Below are 27,347 nucleotides of genomic sequence, written 5' to 3' on the forward strand. Positions count from 1 at the left end.
GTTTGGCATGTTTCACAAATTGAAAGTATCAAACTTTTTTATTCTATTTATTTATTTCTGAGATAGGTTTATCTGTGCAACAGCCCTAACATCCTGGACCTAGATCTGTAGATAAGGCTACCCTTGAAATCACAGAGATCCACCTGCCCCTGCCTGCCAAGTGTTGGGATTAAAGGCATGTGCCATCACTGGCCTGCTCAAACTTTTTCTTTAAAGAAGACATATATGGATTCAAAGTCAGTTATTTTACTGACTGGCAACATGATCTTGATCTAATTATGCAAAGTTTCAAAATGTAAAACTTAATATAAGTAAGGTTTTCAGAGCGTTTGAGGGGAGATAAAAGGACAGCAAGGATGACAACAGCACAATCTGATCTAGATGATGGACGGTCTGCATTATTGTTTCCATGTTCTTGATCTTGCATATACCATGTAACCTCCTTATGCCTTCCTTGATCTTTAAAGTATACCAAAACATAACAGGATGGAGAGGTGGCCCAGTGACTGAGGGCATATACTGATACTATAGAGTATATGAATTTAGCTCCCACACCCACATCAAGTGTAACTCCAGATCAAGATGATTCTACATCCTCTTTTGTATTCTGTGGGTACCACTATGTACATGGGCAGATAACCACACACATATACTCACAACTAACACATAAAATGAACCTAATGTTAGAAGCAAAGCTCATAAAATCTCACTAACACAACTGCCTATGCATTACTGAACAATGATAATATGCCAAAACAAAAAGGAGAAAGATCTCAAGAGGTCAATCTTACATGAAAGGCCACAGAGAACTAAGGAAGGCTGGGAAAAGAAATAGTCTCTTCCATGGAGAGCATACAAATTGATTATCTGATATCAAATGGTCAGTCTTGAAAACATACATACAAGGAATATTAAACAATCTGAGCAGGCTATATTTAGCAACACACACACACACTCAATAAAAATAGTAAAGAGGCAGTAAGTTTGAAAGAGAACAAGGAGTTGTATATGAAAAGTTTTGGAGAGAGGAAAGGGAAGGAGGAATGATGTAACTATATTAAAAAAAAATCTCAAAAATAAAAAACAATTAAAAAACATGAAATTATTATGGTGTTGTGCAACATTTTGTAATTTAATTAATTTTCCAGAAAAATAAACAGATATATAATACTGGTTCTATATAGGTTGTTATATAAATTAAATGTCAGACAGAGCAGTGTCTTTTACAGAATCAGTTCCATTTTGGAAATATACACAGATATCTATAAATATACCAGGATAATATACTATAAACAGTAGTATCTTGAATATGTAATCCGTAAAATTCTTGCCAGACCTACCTCTAACTTATGAATTATTTGCTACTGACATATTTTCCGAGGCTAAGGCAGGCACAGAGGTGGGGTACTGTGTTCAGTTGTGAAACCACTGATGAAGCCACCAGAATCCAGTGGATAGTCCCAATCACACAGTTGAACTTGGTTAAACTAAATGTACCATAAACCAAATCCAAATATCACAAATCTGGGAAAGAAACAACCCAAGTTTACATGGGTTGGAGAATAAGGGGAGATGGTGGAGTGAGATGGTAATCAGAATGCATTATGTGCATGTCTGAAATTGTCAAAGAACTAACAAGTAAAGGTTAATTTAAAAGTATTTGCCAAAATTTCTGAAAACCAAATAAAAATCTCAATGTTAAAATACATTATTGAGAAAAATAATAACTATCTCTGATTCACACGCAACTTAGACTACATAACTTGTAGCTATTGATTCTGTGGATTGTGACTTTTGGAACCTTAGTGATATGTCAGCTTCACTTACCCTTCTCTAGTCCATGTGCAACCAACCAGTTTAGAAATAGCAAGCATTCAAATACATTTGTTTCTAGCCAGATTCATGAAGAAATATGTATCATCTAAGTAGAGGCAGAAATTGTTCTCTGAATTAAGCTTTTCATTTGCTCAGATGTCCAGGGACACTTCACCCCGTGTTCTGATTAACTTGCTGATTACACAGTCATTTGCCCATCAAAATACTCTGCTTCTTCTACTTCAACAGGTCTAACAGTAGGAACTATTTGCATGCACTATGTATGTACATTGTTGTAAAAATTACCATAACCCCACACACACCAATAGTCAGGTCTGAATCAACATGTTCTTAGTAAACAAAATTTTATTATTGGTTCAACCCTGAGCAAACACATTTAGGAGAAAGTATTAAATAAGATAATTTCTTCAAACTGAATCTGCCTGAAAAGTTGATATTGTTACACTTAAACACAAGGTGATGATTCCTGATGCAAAAAGAATTATAACTGTGGAGAAAATTGATTCAGCCATTAAGAAAAAGAAAGACTTTCTAGGTAACCACACTCCAAAATAAAAGTAGTCAAAACAATTACCCTATGTGTTTCATGACAGCTACACAAGACTGCATTGGGTTTTGAAAGCACTACTGACACATTTGTCACTCACACAATTAGACAATTACCTTTCAGTTAGGTGAAAACTGAATTGTAGGAGCACGGAAATACAAAATTGAAGTGAGATAAAAACAATGGAATTTGATCCCTTGGACTACCCTGACATTTCCTCCTATTTAGGGCACATGGCTGTCTTTGGTACAGGGTGTTTCATGACATCACAGCACTGGATGAAACAACTTCAGTTTCAAAAAGAACGTATTCTTCAGGCTTACACCTTATATTCCTTTGTTTTCACATATTAATAAAGACAAAACTCTTCTTTTATCATGTTTGATTTGTTGGTAAGTTATAGATTATTTGCTGTTTCAAGGGTCACCTAATGTTTTGTATTCTGAGAATATAGACGCTATTTTAAATAACTTTTAAAGTTTGGGACTAAATGTGACTTTTTAAGACAGTATAGCCAAACTACAAAAAAATATTTGGTTGTTTTAAACATAGCCACAAAATTATTAGGATAAATTTGTCTTTCAACCAGAAAAATTATCTAAATTGTTTTTTATAATGGAAGGTTCATAAAAGTAAGGGCAGAATAAAAATCAGACAGTTGTCTAGTAAAATTGCAATATATTTTAAATACAAAATACAATATAATTTAACTTGACAAGTGAACAAAAACTGTTTTAATTTTCTATTTTTAAAAATTAGAACAAAATTAGAGTCCTTCTAAGGAAAAATAAAATTAAAATGATTGTTATATCAGTTATACTATATTTTCAAATGACAAAAGAAACTATTCCATGTAATTCCAGCATAAGGAAGGTCCAATGCCTGTTTCGAAAGCAGTACTAATGAAAATCATGCTAGAATTGTTTTTCATAATTTATTATGTAGATACAACATATTATGTATGATTTATAGGTGTTATCTAAAACTCTTCTATGAGTTTCATAAGTGAAGTGAAAGGCAATATGGTATAGATTTACAGAGTGAATAAGCAAGAAGACATGTTCAATATTCAATGATTCTAAATTTATTTATGCCATGATTACTCTGGCAAAAAGTAACTGAGAGGAGACAGACTTTATTTTCCTGAAAATTCCAGGATATGGTCAGTGACTGAAAGAAAGTCAAAGCAGAAGCATGAAGTATCACATTCTTAGTCATATTCATCAGAGAAGCTTCTTAGGTACATAGTAATTAGTCATAAAAACACAACTCACAATGGACAGAAAGAGATTTTAGAGCATTGAGTCCTAAATCTATGGGATCTACAAAGAGGAAGACAAGGAAGACTTCAGCACACAACAGAACTGACACACATGAGACTGTGGCAACACAAAGAAAACCTGCACAAGTTCAAACCCAACAAAATGCAAGCAGTAAGAAGGGAAAGTGGACACAAAATTCCACTCCTAACAAACAAAGCTGTTTATAATTGATACCTACTGGGAAAGAGGAATCTACTTTTCGGCAATGGTGTGTCATTGTGTACATAAACCACACTACAGGGCAGGTACCATGCTCAGGCATAGTTGAGCAACACAAAACAAATTACATGATTTGTGTAAATGCATGTGTGTGTAGTGTGTGTGTGTGTGTGTCTTGCTGGCTATCATTTTTCTGTCTTATTTTTTCCTGTGATTTTTAATTTATGTATTTATTTTTTGAGAACAGCAAGGTGGGTGGGTAGGGAGGTAGGGAAGAAATGGGAGGAGATGGGGGAGTGATCATTACAAGATACCTCATAGACCTATTCAAAACAATTACTTTTGTTTTCAAAAGTTAAATGGCTTGGAAAGCTCTCCTTTCAAAAATTGTTGCGAAGTTGACAGAAGAGCATGCATATCTCACTTAATTTGAGATAAATTATTTAGCAGATCACTTCTGGGCTCTGTTGCAATAAACGGTTTATAATGAAATATTTCCTTGATGTGCTTGAAAATGTCTCCCTGGTATTGAGCTTGAACACATTTCCAAACCAAATTCATAAGTCAAAAAAGAATCCCCATTTAAACAAACACTATAAATTAGCAAAAGTCTGAAACTGATAGGCTTGTTTCATTATTTTGATTTCTATTTCTCCATTCTTATTAAATCTTATGATAATTTTCTCTTCTGATTTAATATGACTGATTCATGAGATGGTGTAAATATTCCAATCCACAAATGGAAATATTAATGAGGACCATGTAAACTGCAATGCCCTGGTTCTGGTCACCTGAGTGTGTTTTGTTAATACTAAGAAATCAATTTTAAGCCTTAAATTCTCCATCAGAGGAAACTCACCATACAACAAAATCCCCTGAAATAAATAAGGATGCCAGGCTGATAGGGTTGAAAATGTCAATGTTCAAAAGAGCTGATACTGCATTTCTGTAGTTTGTTTTCCCTATAGTGATGAAATGTGCAGATCATAAATGTAAAAGCCCCATTATAATGACAACCTCAAGTTTTGTTTTTAATGTTAAAAACTAGCCTGGTATCACCACTCTAAGAGTGTCAAGAAAACTCCACTTTTTGAAACAGTTACACATAAACATAAAGATGCCCATGTAAAACAGTAAACAATTTTGCCTGGGTTCACTTTCCTTGCTAGAGCCTCCTGTTCAATCTCATTCTTACTTTCACTTGAAGATAAGCATTTTCTTCAATTTTAGGGCAGTAACTCCTTGTTTACAATGTGTACTTTTCTATCAATTCAGGTATATATAAAGAATTGTGTTTTTAATATGTTGATTTTAAACTTTATCTGAGTAGAACAACATGGAATTCTATGGTGATATCTTCATATTTTTGATATTCATTCCCATTGATATCACCAACAAATTTCATTAACTTTTACCAAATGTATGGAATGCTAAGATATAAATACATCATAATCTATATATCCATAGGTTTATAAACAATTTTCTTATTTCCTAATTGAACCAAATAGGAAAAAAATGTTTCAATTGATAACCTTTTGTGATTTCAGCTACACAGTCACAAGCATCTCCCTAAGGCAAACCTCTAGAAGAAGAGTTTTTGAGTCTTATGACTGGCACAAACTAAACTTTCCTATTGCCAAGTGGATTATACCCAACACTCCACCAACAACAGAAAGCTTTAATTTTATTGTAGCAAATTTTAAGCATTTCTGCTTTTATGTAATTTAAACCCCTTATTACATATTTATGGCTTTTCACATTGAACCAACCTGGAATTGATTAAACATACACAACCAATTTCAGATTTATTATTACCACATGATTCCATAACTATCCCCCACTGTTCAATAACTCATTTTTAATCCCATGGAAAATTTCTCTTTACAAACTGCCAAATGCTCTTTTTGATGCACTTCAATCTCCTTTGCATTAATATTTCTAGAATACCCTAGTGGTTGAAAAACCACTGAATATAGATGCATGTCCTTTCATTTTTGGTGCATCATTTACATATTTTGTATTTTACTCTCCATTTTTCTTATTTCCTCATTATTAAATGTGACCATTTAATTATCTGGTGTCATCAATAAGAATTTCTTCAGTACTAACCTTCAGGCTGCTCACTATGCTTCATTTATGAGTATATAGCAGGGTTCTAAGCCTACTCATCCAGTTCTCTCATTTTTATTATTTTTTTTTTCGAATCTGTATTTCTCTATTTCTCTGTGTAGCACTGTAGACCACGCTGGCCTTGAACCCACAGAGATCAGCCTGCCCCGCCTCCTACGTACTGGGATTAAAGGCATGTGCCACCACTGCCTGTCTTTCTCTCTTCATTGTTAAGTTAAAGTAGTGTTCTAATGGTTGTAAACATCTCTGGTTCCTTTCCAAATCTTTTTCCTTCTTCACATTTTCTAGCTTCTCTCATTTAAGTACATTGTATACTGTCACTCTAATTGTGATGGTAGTTTTGATATGGGTTAATATCATTATGATTTCTCTGGGTCCCAGTGCAAAATCTCTCTCTCTCTCTCTCTCCACTCTCTCCCCACATTCCCTTCTCTTGCCTCTCTCCCCTTCCTCCCTCCCAGTTTGATTTTTCTATTGCTGTATCTTTAGTTTTAGTCACTAGTAACTCACTTTTCAGACAGCTGGACCTGTGGGGATTCTTTGAGAATGTAGTTAAAGCTTTTATCTTCCAGTCAATCATAAAGAGAAATAGTATTTTTTCAAGTTCCTAATGGCATTGCTAATGACAAACCATACACACACACACACACACACACACACACACACACACACACACACATTGGTTTTTTGAGACAGGTTTTCTCTGTGTATCTCTGGCAGTCCAGGTTGTCCTCAAACACACAGAGATCTGCCTGGCTCTGCCTCTAGAGTGCTGGGATTAAAGGCGTGCACACCACTACCACACTACCATGGTCCAGCTTCCAACCATTTATATTCAAAGCAACAATTAAACACTTTTCAATGTATATACAATACATTTGACACACTTCTTAATTTCCCATGATTTCAGTGATGTGTACAAATAGGTGTGTTTATTTATAATACATTTAAAACAGCATTTTAGTAGTTTAATACTTTAAAATGGAAAGTTTATTTGGTTTTTTTTGACATCATACAGAAAACAGAATGGTTCACAGATGTGAGACATTCTTTCCCTCCATTTTTCAAAACCCATGGGTAGTGAACTTTTTTATAAAAGTTCTTTCTTAAATTTAAAACACTTCTCTCAGTATGAGAGATCTGTTGTACAAGGTTCTGTGGTAATAGTAATTCTGGTATTACTCATTGGGCATTTCCAGAAATGCAATTAGATTAACTTAGTCATTTTCAGAATTAGATTGTACATTGAATGGAGACATTTATGCATTACAATAAATACTACTAAACAATTGCAATACCTAGGTGGTACTGCAATAGTCTGCTGCTAGTTTTTTAAGTTTCTTTGGTAAGTGGCTCTAGGCATCAATCTCCACAACACAAAACATCACAGAACTCTGAGATCCAGAGACTCATGAAGAGTTCTGGACTCTTGTTTTATGGTTTGATTAGACCTCATCTTATGATAATCCACACTAGCCTCACTGGAATGTAGTAACTTCCCCACTGGCATTAAGATATTTTTCTTGGTCAAATCTTTTCGTTCTTTCTTCAGTACATGGCAGTTTGTCATCCACATCCCTTTCCTATTTGAGCCTCCCTGGAACTACAAGTTTGCACTAGTCATGCCTAACTTACTTACATTTATCAAATATAAATTTGATTTAAGTATAATTCAGAAAGGAATTTCTGAATTTCACTCCCTTCCAGCAAAAGATTTGTTTTTTACATTAGCTTATTGAGGTTACCTGAATGGGTCTTCCATCAGGAGTCAGGACCTCTTCTGAAAGTTCCATCATCTTTAAGGCCATCAGAGCAATGGGTTTGGCATGGCATAGGCTTTTTCTATGCAGCCCTGCTGCAACACAGTATGCGTCCCCTATTGTTTCCACCTGCAGTAATCAGACAAATCAAATAACAACAAATAGTGAATCAGAAAATAAATGATTAGTGCTGAAAACACATCAAATAAACATCAATAAATTAAGCAATTAGACAAGTGGGTGTAATCATATTCAAGTTTGCAAACAACTACAATCTGATACTGACTTTCTCACTCCAGGTTGTTCATTATTACCGTAGATGATCATTGAAATTAGGAATGGCTTGAATATGATTGCTCCTCCAAAAACAGAATTGTCAGTATTTTAACTCTATGATTCCCAAATGATGACTTCATGAAGAGTCATGTATCTTCTTCAAATTTTCAATAGCCTTTAGAGAGCTTGTGTTTCTTATCTTCAATTTTCCTAACTTTCTAGTTGCCCCAGACATCTACAGTGCATTCATCTGTAATTTGATATCAGGTCTACTTTAACTTTAACATTAGTTTGAGAAACCCCCCTCATCTCTCGGGGGGTTCAAGACAGGGTTCTTTGTATTGCTTTGGAGCTTGTCCTGGAACTCTCTCTGTACCCAGGCTGGACTCAGTCACACAGAGCTCTACCTGCCTCTGCCTCTCAAGTGCTGGGATCAAAGGCGTGCATCACCAATGGCACTTATTGTTAATAATAATAATACTAAAATCAGAATCATACTCCATGCCATTATTCACTTTAAATACATTATCTGGCATTAAATGAAATAAACTGATGTAGGAAGTCATTGTATTTCATTTGAGAAATGTGAAAGAGAGAAAAAAAATAAAAAAAACAGCCATAACTGTACAATGAAGGAAATAGTTAGTTACCAGTTCCTGTTAGGGAATTCTGTGGCCTTAATCTTATTTCATTGTAATGATATATGCTAACTGGCCATTGTTATTTAATTATTTAAGATATTGATCAAACTTTAACTGTCCTATATTTCCAAAGTTTTGTTGTGAGATCATTAATAGTCCTTCCTATTGGATTTAGATGCAGTTTACCATGTCTATCTTTGAATAGGTTCTAAAATTTCAAATCAGCATGCACTGTGATCCAATGAGCTGTCTTCACAGCCCTTATCTCTTTTATTTCTATATGTTTTTGAATTTGTAAGATTATTAGCTATGTAGTTAGGGATCAACTTGTCATATTGTTCCAGAATCACAATTGGAAGAGTAATTTCTTAGTATGAATTACATGGTTTTGCAGCTAGTTTGAATATACATCTTCCTGGTTCATAAACTCTTAGAATTTCTGTTATCATCACATTCACTCACTTACACATAAAGACTAATAAAGTTGAATTATATAAGGCATTTTCTTTTTAGGAGAGAATGTAGGAGCATGAGGTGAGTTGATGTTACCAGTTGATATGATGTACAAATACACTATAGAATAAAAAAAGGACAAATTAAATTTTTACAGAATATACATGAGTTCATAAAATTAATATTAAAATATACATATAATATCATAGAAATATTTCAAATATTTGGTTTCCAAATAACATGTATGATAGTTGTCATAAATAACAAGATTAAGAACTGGGTATAAAAATATATGACACCAGGACTGGAGTGATTTCTCAGTGGTGAAGAGCACTGGGTGCCCTTCCATAAGACCTGGGTTCCTTCTCAAGCATCCACCTTGTGGTAGACAGCCAGTTCTAACTTCAATTCTATGTGTCCTGATGTCCAACTTTAGATTCTGCAGGTACTACCTGCAAGTGCAGACATACATGCAGTCAAAATTTGTACATACATAAAAAATATAAAGTTAAAACATAAAATTCGAAATCATAGTAAGTCAGTGCCATACATTAAGACATGAAACTCTTGCAATGAGGGTGTGAGCAAAAGGTGCTCTAAAAGCTATTGATGTCATAGGTTTGGTTAAATCATCATGAGATGGTAATGTGACCTCAAATCTACCACCATAAAACAGTAGTTGTTTCTCATTTTTATTTAATAGTTCATTCAGGTTGGAGAATTAGATGGAGGAGAGAAGTCCTTAGCAATTCTTGGCAAGGGAAGGCTAAAGCCTCCACGCCTACAGCCATTCTATAGGTGCCCCAAATGCTTCTCAGATGTGACAAAGACAGAAGCAACTTCTAAAGAATTACTCACTAAAGCAAGTCAATAGGGACACATTTAGTGTGCAGGGTGCAGGAAAGCTCTAGTCACTATGATCACAGGAAAGATAGGAATGTTTGGTGAGAATATGTCAACAATTCAAGAACAGTTGATTACATAAAGAATTTCAAATGTCTAGATGTTTAAAGCATGTGAAGGACATGTCTGTGTGTTGTGTTATTTTCTCTTTCAGACACATTCAGCATTTTAATCAGAAAATATGAGTTAACACTAACATCTGTGTAATGGTAAGTTCCTTGAAATCTTAATTTCCCTCTTCTTCCTTCATTGAAAGCAGAATTTGTATATTTGGTAGAAATATATATGTGCAGACTTTTGGGGGCATCCTATTCAAAATAACTTTTTGCCCCAGATTTATGAACATAGAAGTGGACACACCATATAGTAACTCCAAATGCTCTTGGTATTACGTTTTTGAGCTACACTGAAATGAAGCAAGCAAGCTCTAAAGGAGAGGACAAGGTAATTGTTCAAAAGTTGGATATTTTTAAATTATCTCCAATTTCTTTTGTAAGTTGTGCATAGTTTTAAGTAAAGTTTTAAGTACATGAGACACCATCAAAAACTGTGCATCTAAAGTATTTCAGCTTCTTCAACTTGCTCAAGTAGCACCACATAAGAATAAAGATTATTCAGTGAAGCACAGAGCTAAGGAGAAAGTAACACTTAGAAATGTCTGAATAAAAGTATCCTTCCCTGAGTGAGGGAGAAGGAGCTAATGTAAAATTAATAAAGCATATGATGACTGCCCACCATATTATCATAGCTGCTTCACCCATGTACATATATCTCTCCTTTACATTTTATGATAAATATTCACATTGTTCAAGACATAAAGGTGATATAAATAAATTTCTAAGAGCTTTGAGTCCACTTTCTCTACCTTAATATCACTGTATAATCTGACTACCATTGACTATTCCTCCTATCCACATTAATGCTTTGCTGGAGGTAGGGTGGGATGAGTAACATTCTTGAATCCACTTGTAATGGGCAATTCATTGTCAGTATCACAAAGTATACTATGTGTGTGCTTACATTTATCATCCCCTAACAATAAAGATTGATTTAACCTCATATCCATGTCCACTAGCTCAGTATCAAGCTGCCTAATCATGCTGTCAATTTTACTCAGTTCCAACACTTGCTCGGTAGTAATATCTAATGTCACCAAAACAAATGTTTCAAATGCTAATTTCAGGACTGTATTTAACTACTTCATAGCTTTTCAAAAGGTTCATTAACTATATTTTCACAAGCTCCAAGGTATTAATGATTCCTCAAAGCTGATATGAACTAAAAATCATACAGTATTTCCTCATAGGTTCATTTTGTCTAAAGGAGAAAGATATTCTTATCTGAAGACCCACCTGAGCTCTTCTCTGTTGTCCTATCTATTCTAGAGAAATGAACTTTTCCAGACTTGTTTGAACCACAGATTGCTACCCATAAGCACAGGTCTCTCTCTCTCCCTCTCTCTCTATCTCACTCGCTCGCTCTCTCATGCACACACACACACACACACACACACACACACACACACACACACAAGTACATGAACACATACGCCCATACATACACACACTGCAAAAGCTAAGAGTGTTGTGGCACAATACATATCAGTGATCCTAAATTTGTTGAGTTCCACTAAATATACTCAAGTAAATTATACATAATGAATCAGGGATTAGAATGGAAATAATTTTAACTAAGGATTGACTAAGGCTTCCTCCAAAAGAATCCTTTCACTTCTTTAAAAAAAATGAATCTAATTACACTCACTTGGTTGATATTTCTGACCCAAATACTGGCTTCAAGGGTGTTTTACACTGCACTATAGATACAGGATCCTAAAGGAGGCCAAAGATATAAATAGAACAGCAATTTGGCACAGGAACTATTCCCAAGTGTTTCCCACAGTTCCAAATCACTGCTCTCCTATTAAAGAGATAACTCTTCTCCTGATAAACTTTCAGTAAGTATATCTACCATCTTGATCCAACCTAAGAATCACAATCATGTGGATATATCAATGCCAGGCTCTAGATCACTAACCATAAAGGACACTGAACACTGAATCATATTAGAGAAGAAAACATACTGAAATGTGCAGTGAAACTTTGTTTTCAACCCTCAAGTTAGATATGGGTGATTAATTTTTTTCTGGAGAATAGTAATAGTCCTATAAAATTTCAAACAACTGCACTCCAATTTTCCAGACTCATTGCCCACTATTATTCTAATTTACTACATGTTCCTACCAAAATGAAAAACACAATTTTCTTTACAAACTTTCTGTATCTTTTACTATTGCGTTTGCAATAAAATATCCTTCGGTCTAGAGTCTATGCACTCATCTTGTACAAAAGAAATCTCAAGTGTCTATTACTGGGCCAATGAAATCACTCATTTGGTAAAACACTTGCATGCAACCTGAGGACCTGAGTTTAATAACTGAATCCTTCAGATACCCCCATAGTGTTTTTTGATTTACCTGCAATCACACAGATAAACAATAGCATGCTATTTTTAAGGAAAAAATGTTAATTATTTTTAGGAATTTCTAATTGCTGAAATTTTAAGCATGTTGTTACAGAACATTAAATACCTGCCATAGTTTTCATAAATTTTCAGTGGTAAATTATGTGAACAATGTGGCCCAGTTAATAAAGCAAGTGAAAATGTTATGAACATGTGTTTTAAGAAGATAATAGGATATTCTCATAATTTAATATTCATAGGTATTATGGAATATTCATAGGTCTTATGGATTTATCACTTCTGATTAAATATAGTCATAAACAATGAGTTTTCCTCCACCCTTGCAAAGGTCAATTCTGTCATATGCTTCTAAATCCATCTCTTACACTATGCATTTTCTTCATCTGTGACCAATTTTTCACAAAGATATTACCTTTCCTTAATTTAGAATACTAATGAAAGTTTTGAGTTTGTTTATTTTATATGCAGTACGGTACTTTACTATCATCCTGACTAGATTGATAAATAGGTAGGACAATGAGTTAGTAATCTTGCTTTTCTTACTGTTTTGGCTTTTTGGGGGGTGAGGAGAAGTTTTGTATTTTTTTTTCTTTGTAGGTATTTATTTATTTATTTTATTGAAAATAGACTCTTCTCTCAGGCAATACACCCCAACCATAGTTTCTCTTCCCAACATTACTCCCAACCTCTCCCAAAACTCCTACCCCCACCCCACTATATCCAATATCTCTACATTTCCTCTTCAGAAAAGAGCAGACTTCCATGACAAGACAAAGCAAGATATGATAAGACAATGCAAAAGCTTTCATATTGAGGCTGGACAAGGCAGCACAATAGGAGGAAGAGTCCCAAGCAGGTAAAAGAGTCAGACACCTGCTCCCACTTTCAAGACTCCCACATACTAGTATAGTAGAAAATTGTAATATACTCTATAATGTATCTATCTATCTATCATCTATCACCTATGTGTCTTCATTATGAAATGAGACAATATAGGTAGTATTATGAAATGTTTGAATGTGAAATGTCCCCACTAGCATCAGATTTGAGCATTGCCCCCCACCATATGGTGGCATTTTAGTTCATAGCTGTCAAACTTTCAGTTGGTGGGGTCTTGCTTGAGGAAGGAAGTGCACCTTGAAATTTTATGTCCTGACCCCATTTCTTACTCTTTTCTTTGCTTCTTGTTTACCCATGTAACATGACCAGCTGGTCTCATGTCCTTGTTCCCAGGTCTTGCCAGGCATGGGAAATGTGAAACAAAATAAAAACTTCATTATGTTGCTGTCAATAAATATTTTGTTGCAACAATGTATAGAGTAATTACAACGGACAGTGTATAAATTACCTTTCAAACATAAGTTACTACTACACACTACTAAAACAAATTTTATCTAGTCAACTCTCATAGGCAACCTAAAATGCCAATATGACATACCGAAGTCCTTAGGCTATCTGCCTAAGTGGTAGCATAGAAATGCTTCTATTATTAAATAAACAACATTAGGAATGTTCCTGATATTGATTTCTTGTACAGATATCATTTATCTAAGTTTTGCTATCACTGTCTCTTATCTGAGTTATATTGATGTGGCCAATATGTTCTAGACTTACTGACAGAACACTCTGATCAATATCCTATACTACATTTTAAGTTCTTTTTTTACAAAGCAAATCTATTTAAACTCTTTTCAAAATTCTATATTATCCTGCCTTCATTCATACAATAAAATAAAAAATTTTAAGATGCCTAATATTTTCATATACTATAGCATATACTCTGTCGACTACATCTCACCCTACTCATCTCCATTATTCTTTGTGATGTTATTTTTCTAATTCAGAACCTTAGTTGACACTTAGAATACCCTCTCTTCACCAATCTTCTACCTTGTTAATGTCTACTAAGTCTGCCTGGTCTTCTTTGTCTTCAGTCCATGTGCTTGCCCAAAGCATAATTTTTATGAGACAACAACTCCTTGATAATTTTTAGAGCACTGTGGAACTTGGAAACTGACAAAACTGTTCAGCTAGGAGACAAATATCAGAATGGAAATTTTAGCTGTGAGTTTCACCTCACAGCTAACATACATAAATTAATTCTTTTCTCATGTTCAAATTTGAGCTAGTTTCCAAAACATTTGTTACCATATATGAGCATTTGGTGCTCTTATTAAAAGAGTAAGTTAGAAATAGTTTAAAAAATATTGAATTCAAAGAATGAACAAATTTAGTATATTTCTTTAACCCCAGAAAGTCTTTTAAATTGTTGGTGCTCCTTGTAGGATCACCAAGATTGCTGGAAAAGGGAGTGTAAGTGTTTAATAGTGTTTGTTTTCAAGAGTTTTTCCACTGACAAAAAAAGCATAAAATATGTGACTCCTGGGAGGTTATGAGCCAGTTATTCTTGCTAAGTGTGACTGTCATTTCACTTAGAGAAGTAGAATAAAATAATATGTGCTTATTTATAAAATTCCAGTAATAACTTATATTCCTTGAAAAGCTTTCTTGTTTTGTTAGCATTTTATTCCTGATGTAAAATCTGATTCAACTGAAACCATACATCTTTATAGTTCTGCTTCATTCTCTAAAGGCTGGGTGAGGTCCAACAAACAGGAAGCTTCAGGAGCTCCACACTAATTGTCAGACAAAGCAAAATCTTAGAGAAATGTTCTGTAGACTCAGAACTTATCATGATAAAGACTTGCTTTCCTTTCTTCTATAGAATGATCCTCTTGTATACAGTGAAGATTTGTCACAGTGATTGGTTTAATAAAGATGCTGACTGGCCAATACCTGAACAAGATAAAGTTAGGTGAGAGAGCCTGACTAGGAGAAGTGGGGAGGAAAGAGGGTGGAGTCTGGAGTTGCTAGCCAGATACAGAGAAAGAAGGAGATGAACTTGCCATCTTAATAAAGGTACATGGCAGAGTATAAATGAGGAATATATATATATATATATATATATATATATATATATATATGCCTTAGTTGTTTATTTGAGAGTTGCTGGAAGAACAGAAACTTCTGCCTACATCTTTCTTATAATGGAGGTTAAGAATAAAATGCTTGAAGCTTTCTACATATCTTCTTATCCAACATGAAAATTTGGATTCTTCCAAAGCAGCTCTGTGGGGCCTGGGTGATTGTCACCAACATGCTTTCCCAGCTCTCATCTTCCATAGGATATGAACAAACACACTAAAAAGTATGGATTAGCAAAAGGCCTCAGTATGCAGTGTTTGCTACCAAGACTAACAGCCTGAGTCAAATCCTTGTGACCCAAATTGTAAGACAAAAAACAAAAACAAAACAAAACAAAAAGACCAAAACAAAACAAAAAAACAATTCTGTTCTGCAATTTGTAATCTGACTCCAATGTTTGCCATTACATCCACATATAGGAAGACATATGTAATAAACAAATAGGGAAACAAACACATATAATTTTTAAAATTCTATTATGGATACTTATTTGTATTGATTTATGAATTTTGGGCTTATTTATTCAAGTTAGTGTGTCTTTCAAAATTCATGCTTTGACAAATTAAAATCTTAATCCCCACTTCAATTAGAAAGTATGTGGTTTAAAGCCTCCACTTCTTTGAACTGACTATTTTCACAATGAAGAACACTTGTGAGTGTGATTTGGCTTTCTTTTCTTTGTCTATTTATATTCTAAAAATGAATCATGATGCACACAGCAAATGCTTGTGTCTTAAATTGGATTTCCTTGCCTGTAGAACTGATATAAAATGTACTTATCTTCTCAAAAAACAAAACAACAATAACACACTAGAAAAGCAGGCTTAGACATTCTGTTGTAGCAATAAGAAACAAAGATCAGATATATATTCACCCCACAGTAGTTAAGGAACTATTAATAATATGTAGTTGGGCAAGGGACATGTCTGAATTAGTATAACATTGGCCATTCAAATGTAAGACCCAAGTTTAGATGCTGTGATATTCTGAAAGAATAAGGCATGTTGGTGACCATAACCATCCTTACAACCTCAGGTCTCTGAGATAGAAAGTTACTGTCTCTTAAGAAATAAGCAGAATGTTCAGCAGAGCATTCCAAGATTCAGGCTTGAGGTTTTATACCCAGAAAAAGAATAATAGCTCAGGATAATCTTCCTGTTGAAGTTTTACAGCAAGTTAAAGATTAGTTCAGGACATTCCTTCTAGTGACTTCTTCACCCTGCCTATTTGCAACTGTCCTGCCTATGGTCCTACATAAGACCCCACCACCACCGAGAAAATAAAATTTGTCAGCCTGATCAGAGTACTTTCTTGCTGTCCATTCTTTGTATCCCTTGTCTCCATTTCTCTTCTAGGTGATTCCAGGTTCGTCATTGACTGCCCTACAGTTTGGGCAATGGCCCCCATTGTGTGTGGCACTATTAGGAGGTGTGGTCTTGTTGGGTGAAATATGTCACTGTAGGGATGTCTCATATTTGAGGCCTCCTATGCTCAAGCTACACCTGTGGGAATAGTTTACTTCTTGTTGCCTGCAAATCAAAATGTGGAACTCTCAGCTCCTTCTCTAGTATCATGCCTGCCTGTATGCGGCTATGAATACAAGGGACCACACCTCTAAAACTGTATGCCAGCCCCAATTTAATATTTTCCTTTGTAAGAGTCATGTTGTCTTTTCACAGCAATAAAAACCTTAACTAAGACAGAAGTCTATAACCCATATACAGCCTGTGGGATACCTTACATGTATGAAATTCTTCAAGGATACACTTAAATACTAAATAAAAATAAATCATTAATATTGTTCAATTTCAAGAGTTGATTACACCAAAAATTTAAGCACTAATTTATGCATTTGAAAAACAGAAAAATATTTATCTCCAATTTATAAACTAAAGTGGAACAACATGCACTATCAATAAATTGTTCATGAACATAACAGATTCCATGTTTCATATTGTATATTTATGTAGAGTGAGAGCATATATAGTCAAAGCAGAATTGTCAGTGGCCTAAGGATTTTCCAAAGAAGTCAAGGTTTCTGTCAAGTTTTATATTATATCAATTCTAAGAGCATCCATAAATACCTTAAACAGTGGATAGAAATAACTAACTGATGATATTTCCTTGTGGGTCTAATTCCTAATCTGTGACCTAATTTAGCATGAAAGACCTCATCAGACATCACTATATCCTTCAAGGAAGTAGTACATTTTGGGTCTTTTTATGTCTTTGGAGACATCCTGTGATTCTCTTTTCCCTAGAAAGTCCTGAAAAGACCGAGACTGTTTGGGAACCAATGTCAGTTGATTCTCCATTTCATGTTTTCTGACTTGACATGCTGCCTGCTTTCCAAGTCTCATAAACTATCCTTTTCTCCAACCACTAGATTTTATGGCCCTTAATGGTGTGCCTGGATTTTTGCTTCTCCCTAATGTGTTGATAGGTTTCAAATATACTAATACATGGATTAAATTCTTTTAAAAAAAATAAAAACAAACCACTTTATGGGAGGTACGCGGGAACTTACAAGCTCTCTGGCTTGGGGACAGTTAGATAAGGCAAACTCTAACATGCCCCAGAGCCAGAGCTTGTTCTTTGATCTGCATCCTTGGTCAATGATTCCTAAAAACAGGTGTGAGGATGGCTCTGGTCACATCACAAACACGCAAAGAGATATGGGCTTAAGGCTTCTGGGCCTGCCTGCACCTAAGTCCCACCACTCCCTCCTCCCTCACCTTTCTAGCTTCTGCTTAGGCATACATAGTAATAGGAGTTTTGTTAGATTCTTCTAGTTACATTAAAATAATATTTCAAAGTTCAAAGCCTTAGAGAGAGAGAGAGAGAGAGAGAGAGAGAGAGAAATCAACATGGTACATTTATTTATATAAACTTAGGTTTTAAAATAATGCAAGCTGGAGGAGGTTAATACTGAAGGCCAGTGATTAAAAAAAAAAACAAAAACAAAAACAAAAAAACAAAAAACCATAGGCGATCTTGATCCTTTCCCCTTCTGTGAGGGAACTTGTATGAAACTCTTAGTTTCCTCCTTGTGTCCTAGTTTCTCTAGCAGTATATATATGTGAGTACATACCATGTTCCTCTTTTTGTGATTAGGAACAAATAGATCAGAGCAAAAATAAAAAAGAGACAGAGAGATACCATAATAGAGGGAGCCATTATATGTTTAAAGAGAAAACTGACTGTAGAGAAGTGTCCAGAGACCTACAAGGATGACCCCAACTAACAGTCTGACCAACAGTGGAGAGTACCTTAAATGCCTTTCCCTGATAATAATATTGATAACTAACTTATATGTCATCATAGAGCCCTCATCTAGTAGCTGATAGAAAGAGAAGCAGACACTCAGAGCTAAACAGTGTGCTGAACTCCTGGAATCCAGTTACAGAGAGGGAGCAGTAATACGGAAATAGGCTCAAGACAGATGGGGTTACAGAAACTTACAGAGACAGCTGACCTAAACAAGGGGGAGCTCATGGACCCCCCAGACTGATAGCTGGGAAACCAGCATTGGACCAATTCAGACTCCTCTCAGGGTCCTCTGACAGTGGAACCAGCATGTATCCCTGGTGCATGAAAGGACTTTGGGAGCACATTCCCCATGGAGGGATACTCCCTTAGCCTAGAGGCAGGAGGGAGGGCCTAGTCCCTACTCCAAATAACTTTACATTTACAGATGATTCCTCCTGGAAGGCATCACTCTCCCTGTGGAGTGGGTTGGGGCATGGGATGGGATGGGAGGGGGCTGGTGGGCATGAGAAGGAAGGAACAGAAGAAGAACTGGGATCGATATGTAAAAGAAAAATAATGAATATACACAAACCAAGTTTATTGGTTGCAATAATATGAAAGATGAAGCAGAAGGGAGAAAGTACAGACAAATTTGGGCTGATTTCTTCTCCTTCAAGAAATATTAGGACATAAGAAATACAGGATGGGGATATTGTTCTAGCTTGGAACCAGACATTGGGAAACCTCTATAGCAAAATATGTACTAATAAATTACAAAGCAGTTAAAGACAATTTTTAAAGACTCTTATTTTATATAACAAGGCATATTACACATCCATCTTCCACACAGATTACTGAACACTCAGAGGGTGAGCATCTGCTGTATGTTCTATATAATGTTCTATGCAGTCTCATTTTTCCAAGGAGACACATCTTAATGAGAATATCTTCTGAGTCATAATACGAAACAAAATGGAAACATGTAAGTTCTTTCCAAATCTGTTTATATGCTGCTTAGGCCATGAAAAGAAGCAGCTGCTCAATTTTTTTTACAAATATATTAAAACCCTGCCATACACCATTTGCTTAAATATCCTTGTTGCCCTTCATGTAAAAAAAAAAAAAAAGCCCTGAACTCTGCCATTACATAATCTGTGTAAAAAAATCCATGCTAATTATTATTTATTAGGTAGGTTGAATTTGAACTTCTGGAGGTATGGGTAGGTACAGTTTTAACCAGAAGTTCTGACAGAGTTGGACAAAACTAAATCAGTATATAGTGGATGTTACCCATTCATGAAATCTTTCAATTTCCAAGCTGAAAACATTAAGATGCTTCTAACTTCCACTATTGGCCATGTAAAGAAGAGTGAGAGTACTTATATATTCTTTTAGAATTAAAGGATCTCACTTCACTGACACTGTGAAAAATGCTGATTACCCAAGTTCAATAACACAGCCCATATTTTAACATCTTTCCTGTTTCTTTTTATCCATAAAAATTCTTGATATTGTTCAAAGTTGCCTAGTATATTAAGATTAATTATTTAATAATATTGAATGTAGAGAAGCAGCTGCAGAGAACTGTTTTCCTTAAAGTGCAATATTAGAGTTACTGAAGCCAATACTGTAACATGAAATAATCAAATTTTGCTAAGTCTGGAAAACATGTATTGTATGTAAAGATCTCTCTCTCTCTTTATACATACATACACACATACACACACACACACACACACACATATATATATATATATACATATACACACATATATATGTGTGTATTTAGAACATGTATAATATATATAATTCATTATCAAGTTTAAGTTAGTATGTATTCTAATGAGTTGAGAATTTATTATTAAATAGTACTTATATATAAGTAGCTCATCTTCATTACCTTGTAAATATCCAAAAATCCACACTGGTGATCAAATCTTGTGTAGAGTTCATTGAGCATGCTGATTACTTGCATGGGAGTACACTGGGCACATATGGCTGTGAAGCCCACAATGTCTGAAAAGAGCATGGTGACATCATCAAACTTTCTAGCCTGCACTTGCTGTCCTTGCCACAACTGCTGGGCTACATCACCGGGGAAAATGGAATATAGCAGATCCACAGTCTTCTTCTTCTCTTCTTCCAGGGCCTGGTGAGTTCTTTCTAAGGTGGCCTTTAATTTATCCATCCTCTTCTTTAAGCCATCTTGGGCCTTTGCTTGCTCTCCAACTAAAATGACATCTCGGGTAGCATCATGAATAGGGATGTCTGAGAGATGTAGTCCTCGGCCCATGAGTTCATCTAACTTGTCCACACATGGAGAGCCCAAAAACAAAATGGCATTTGATTCTGGGACATGGATCATTTGTCCTTTGATTTCCATCACCTGTGAAATAGACATGAAATTTAGATCAGTCTTCCTTCTAAGCAGGTCAAAAAAAAAAAAAATAATATTACCTGATGACTACAAGGAGCAGAAATATTTCCTAACTGTACAGAATGCTATTTTCACACTAGTGCATTTCAATTGATTCAAAGTCAATATAAATTTTGTGGTTGAGAATAGAAATAATTGTTTTGCACCCTCCCATAGTTTAAAAATAGTGTATATTGTGACTGCTACTGAGTCTTCTGTTGAAGTGCCATGTTCTAATTAAATATGGTAGTTTTCCCTCCATTTTATTACATTTTATTTTGTCATGTTTGGTTGTTACCTTATAGAAGCCTGTTCTTTTCTAATGAAAGACATAAAGAAAATGGATCTGGAAGGGAAGGGAAATGGGAAGGAACTGGGTAGAGCAGAGTGAGGGGAAAGTGTAATCAGGAAATACTGTATGAGAAAAGAATCTATCTTTCTCAAGAGCTCAGTCTTAAGTGAAGCTGGTAAGCTCCCGTGTCCCTGGATTTGAGCTTTGTATCTCCCTCTCTTCCTGCCTTACTCCTTTCCTTCCGTCCTCCTATTTTCTTCCAGTTCTTTTCTTTTCCATTTTTTGCAACTTAATTTCTTTTTTCTTCCCATTTGATTTCTGGATGCATATGCATTTTGTTCTTGTCTTTTCTTTTGTCTTTTTTATTCTGTCACTCTTCATCATATTACTTCACCGCCCATTTGGTCCTCCCCCACCCCCATGGTTCTCCTCCTTTTCTTTCTTTTAACTTTCTAGGTATCAATGACTACATTTCTTGTCATAATTGACCTTTTTGTTTTTGCCACCTCTTTTATTTTATGACTTCTCTTTAAAGAGATAAACTGAGCACACTAGAATCAATCCATGTGTGTTTCCATAAGTAATACATTCTACTTAACACTTAAGACACAGTGTATATATAGTTTAATTAACATACAAAGAAGCTGAGGTGAATAGTTATAAAAACATGATGAGTCTGGGAAGAACTGAGGGAGAATATGGCCAAAACACATTGTACAAAAATTTCAAAGAACTGGTAAATACATACATAAAACTGAAATAATTTTTATTTATTAATTTTTTAAAATCTCTACTTCTACATATTTTGGGAGAAAAAATTTTCACTATGTATATTATAGAAAAGTAATATTAAGAGAAACTAAAACAAATAGCTTCCCTTTTAAATAGTATTTGTTACTGAATTTATTTCTTATTTGAATAGTAAGCAAATACGTCTGGAACATTTATTTCAATATCATAAAATTATTTTCTCTAGTTGAAAAACTATACAAATTGTTTCCTGAATTATCCTGTTCATTAAAGTTCCTAAATCTACTATTTGCATTTATTAATGTAGCAATAAAAAATTACTTCTCTAAAACAAGATTTTTTCAGAGACCAGATTTGTTGAAAACTGTTCCAAATGTAATGATTATTATATCCTCTTTAATATTAACCTTTTATGAGATAATATCCATAATAAAAACAAGAATTTCCCCAAATTATTAAGATTTTAGAAACTAGAAAACACAACAAGGGATTATTTGATAATAAGTTGTAATAAAGGATTGAAAGTACTAAATTGGAATTGTAGCACAATTTAGTTTAGTCACACTCTCAAACCATAGGTCTTGCTATGTGTGAAACAGAGAAGACATAATGATTTTTATGAGGATGGTAACTATAACTAACACATCTTTTGAGTACTTCTCTTTGGCTAAGTACAAAATTGAGAAAGCTTGATAGTTGGGGGGGAAAAGGGAGGAGCATTATTACAATTTTAAATATAGATTAATATGATGGCAAAGAAACTTTAAAGAGATTTCCTCCGCAAGCAATTAAAAGAGAAAAAGTTGGTACAGACTGAAAAAGGAGCTACTCCTATTTTCTAGTCACATTCAGGATGTGGCTTTGATCATTTACATCTCTGAGATACAATTTATGGAAGCACATACAGTTATGTGTCCTCCAATTCAAGAATTAAAGAGGCTTCTAGCCAGGTTTTTGATATTACAGAGTAAAAATGACATTCAAGAGACTAGTCCTTTTGGAAAAATGAGGAGAAGACACAAAGTTTCCAGGCAAAGAAACTTCTGTTCCATATTAATGTTCTTGCTCCCACTTCCTAACACTGTCATTGTTTTGCATGACTAAGGTGACAAGAAAGGATGAGTCTGACACTAGAGGTATTTACTGGGCCAACAGCAAGCACTCTTTTCATAGGCTGAAATGTCCCTTCTCTACATCAAGATACCAAGACACTGACCTTCAAAAATTTATTACCTATCATCTATATTATCTAACATCAGTATCAAGGACAATTTGGAACAAAGATGAATGTCACTACCCAGTGAGATAAAACTAATTAAAGTTATTCTACACTAAAAGGGTTTAAAGTTTAATAGGCAGACTATCTTGGACATAATAAAAAGATAAACATTTATGTAAGGACCAGGAAAATTCCAACTTGAAGGAAAAAAATGAAAATCAATTGATGCCAACACTAAATTGAGTCAGAGGTGGGAATTACCTATTAGGAATTTTAAAACTATTGTAGGAGCCAGATAGAATGAAGGACAGCAGTAGACTATGGCCCATTGACTCAACAAAGGTGGGCTCACAAGGGCTAATAGAGACTGAAGTGGCAAGCACAGGGCCTGCCTCAGCCTACATACACAGGTCCTCTGTGTATGTGTGTTTGTTATAGCTGTTTCCTTGATGTTTTTGTGCAACACATGACTGCTCTTGGAATTTTTCTTTCTTTTTTTTTTTTTTTTTTTTTTTTTTTTTTTTTTTTTTTTACAGTGGAGGGTCTTGGCTAACCTCTATATGAAGGTATTTACCTTGTCTTAATGTATTTGTTTCATTGATGCCACTTAAAATTATGTTTTTAACTTTATACACAGCAAAACATGACAATAACTGACAAAATTAAGCCATTTACCTACACTGGAAGAAAAACCAACATTTCAGGTAAATTTTAAGAAAATATGTCTTTTTCGGACTCTGCGAACACATCCCCCAGGGAGGGATAACTGCCTTAATCTAGAGACAGGAGAGAAGCCCTAGTCCCTACTTCACAAGACCTGTCAGATCTACATGACCCCAACTGGATGGCATTCCCCTACATAAGGAATTGGGGTGGGGGGATGGGAGTGGAGGGTGGTTAGAGTGCATGTGAGAGGGCAGAGAGGGTAAAAGGGAGGGAAGGAGGAAGGGATGGAGGGAGGGAGGGAGGAAGAGGGAACTGGGATCGACATGTAAAGTAATAAATTAAATAAAAAAAATAATGCTTTGACTCCAAAATTTAAGTTCAAGGACAAGTTACTGGGGAAAAGGATTTCTATTTTTGTTTCCACAGAAAATGAAAAGCTGTGGATTCTTTCCAGACTTATGTGGTTTGATCAAGCCAGACTACCTGAAACTGAGTACCAGGTGATCCTACATTCAAAACAGCTGGACAAATCAGCCTTACAAACTACAGCCAGGATTTCTGAATCTTCTTAGAATCCCATGACAGTGCCCCTTACCAGCAGGAAGTAGTTTGGAAAGAACGACGCCCAAATTCCCAAATATTGTCTATAAATGTTTGTTTTCATTTAAATGGACTTGATTATATATAATAAATAAATAAAAAAAGAAAATATGTCTTTTTCTGCTTTTTTCTCAGGGAGCCATCAGAAATAGACAATAAGGGGTTTGTTGAACAAAATAATAGTTCAATGTTTTACTTTGATATTTTCAATTCATTTTAGTGATTTATTATTAATGCTTTAGTAATTTTTTATGGCTTAGGAATAAAGAATAAACACCACATTCCAATTGATATCTACTATAGCTAAAATGGCTACTTTTAGGTTATGAACTACGCCATCACCCCTGGATTATATGCTCTGCCCTAACGAGGTTACTCACACTTTCCTCTTCCTATCACCTTACATTAAAGCATTCCCATCAGCTGTCACAGTTACTACCTGTCATTACTTGCCTAATTTCCTTTTTGTACTTCATTCAGATCCAAAATGTCTCATGAAGTCTGTTTTTGGCTATATAATCTAAGTTGTCTGTTTATATTTCCATAGAACTCTATGTAACTTTTTTTTAAAACAATCAAACTTCAATGTTGCCATTAAAGAAGATTATAAATTCTATGTGGACAAGGATCACATCATTTTTTGACTCATGTCATCTTTTTTTTTCAAACATAAAAATACAACCTGGAAAATAGCAGGTATTCAAATAATGCTGGTGGGTAAATGAATCAATAAATCCTTTTCCCTGATTACTAGTTTATAGTTATGTTATATATATTTTATATGATTGTCCTCAAATTTAGGTTGCTGATGGTGAAGAAATTTTTATGGTCTATTTTCTTTAATAATGCCAAGCATAAAGTGTCTGCTAGTTACTTATACATTTATAACATTGCCTTGACTAAATTTTTCTACAGAAGCACAAAAATGCCTGACACATATAGTAGTCTACATCTCACTGCTTTTTAAAAAAATATCTGTGCCTGCATAGATGTATAAAATACATGTAAAGAAAGTATGATGATCATGTCATCATTTCCTACTTTCCTGCTTCTTACACATACCCCTGAATTTATTACTGTCAGACAGTCTTTGTAAACTCAATCATTATTTTCTGCCTTCTGTGCCCCAAGGGAACCAGGATAGATTTCACACCTTGGCTTTCATGTCCTGTGGATTCCACTTGGGATTAACAAATGGTAATTAGTGATGGGTGATCAAAGGAAGAGAGGAAAATCTGGTTTGCTCTTTCTCCTGGTTTAATTTGTACTGGATTTTGGTTTGGGCAGTAGCCATATCTTTCCATCAAAGGCCATGACATCTATAATGGGCCCTTCGCAGCTAACACTATTTTTTCTTTTATGGTGTTTTGAGAAAGCTTCTTTGTGAAGCTTTATACATCAGGCTGGTCTTGAATGTACAGAAATCTAACTGCCTCTGCCTCCCAAGTGCTGGGATTAAAGGTGTGGTCCACCAGCACACAGCATACAGTCAACACTCTTTTAAATAATCCATGGCTACATTTTTCTTCATCAACATTAGATATGTTCAAGGCTCCCACTGTTTATAGGGAATTTTTCACCATCCTTTGTATTTGTTTTAAGGTTGCCCATAATTCTATTAAAACATACTTTATCTAAAACTGTCTTTAGCTATTCCTTTTGATTTTGCCATCAAATTCTTGTGGGACTGTTGATTAGTACATCAATAAACTCTAAGGCAATGTTGTGAAATAAGGAGAGCTCTGTACTGTCAATAAGATAAAACAACAAAGTATTTCATTCTATATCAAATCATAAAAATGGCTTTGTAGCCACAATTATTTTTGTTGTTGTTGTTGTTCCTGATAACTGGCATTTCAATTGAGAGTCAATTAGGAGTCCGTCACAGGACAAAATTAATACCAACAATCTAAATGGGCTAACTAAATAGTTCAGGAACTAATTTTCAAATGTAGTTACATTCCTAGGTAGAGCCAGGTGATGGGAGATGTCATTCTGTCAATATGTTTCTCATACTGGTTAATGAGTAAAGCACTGTTGGCCAATAGGAAAGCAAGATAGGCAGAACTAGGATACAAGGAGGAAAGAGGAAATAGTAGGGAAGAGTCAAGATGGAGAAACCAGGAGAGCACAACACCAGAATTAACAGAAATGGGTTAATTCTTACCAGAATGGGTTAATAATTAACAAAAATGGGTTAATACTTAAGACAGAGCTAGCCAATAAGAATTTAGTACCTGGCCAACAGAATTATATCAAATACAGAGTCTCAGTGTGTTAATTGGGGCTGGCGTGGCGATGGGACCAGACCGGCAGCAAGAAAAACCTTACTCCTTACAGCCAGCCTTTACTGTGATGTCGATTTCTGGAGGATCTTTTAGAATGCCAACTTAGATTTTGTCATTACTGCTGGAGGCTTGAAGTAGCATCTGGAGTACTGAATCTTTAGTGAAGTGAAGTTCCTGATTTCTAGACCACAATTGGTGTAGCAGAGTCCTCAGGGTCTGAGGGTGTTTGAGGCAGTGCCTGCAAGTCATATTCTCAAGCATAGTGAAGGCAGAGAGGTCAGGCCTCAAGGAATTTGACTCCTGTATGCTTACCTACATTCATTTACTTATCATACCTCCAAGTAAGACTCTAGTAAAGGATTAAAAAAACA

General features: G+C 35.0%; 1 protein-coding gene across 1 annotated transcript in view; it reads right to left on the reverse strand.

Moving 5' to 3' along the window:
* Positions 1-27,347, reverse strand: part of Gucy1a2 (guanylate cyclase 1 soluble subunit alpha 2) — a 278,376-nt gene that overhangs the window by 64,581 nt on the left and 186,448 nt on the right. The window contains exons 5-6 of the mRNA XM_051177809.1: positions 20,646-21,131; positions 7,740-7,883 (exon numbers count right to left, since the gene is read on the reverse strand). Coding sequence (XP_051033766.1) covers positions 7,740-7,883; positions 20,646-21,131 — 630 coding nt within the window. The remainder of the gene's footprint in view (positions 1-7,739; positions 7,884-20,645; positions 21,132-27,347) is intronic.

Source organism: Phodopus roborovskii, unplaced genomic scaffold (genome assembly GCF_943737965.1).
Source record: "Phodopus roborovskii unplaced genomic scaffold, PHOROB, whole genome shotgun sequence".
NCBI classification, from domain to species: domain Eukaryota; kingdom Metazoa; phylum Chordata; class Mammalia; order Rodentia; family Cricetidae; genus Phodopus; species Phodopus roborovskii.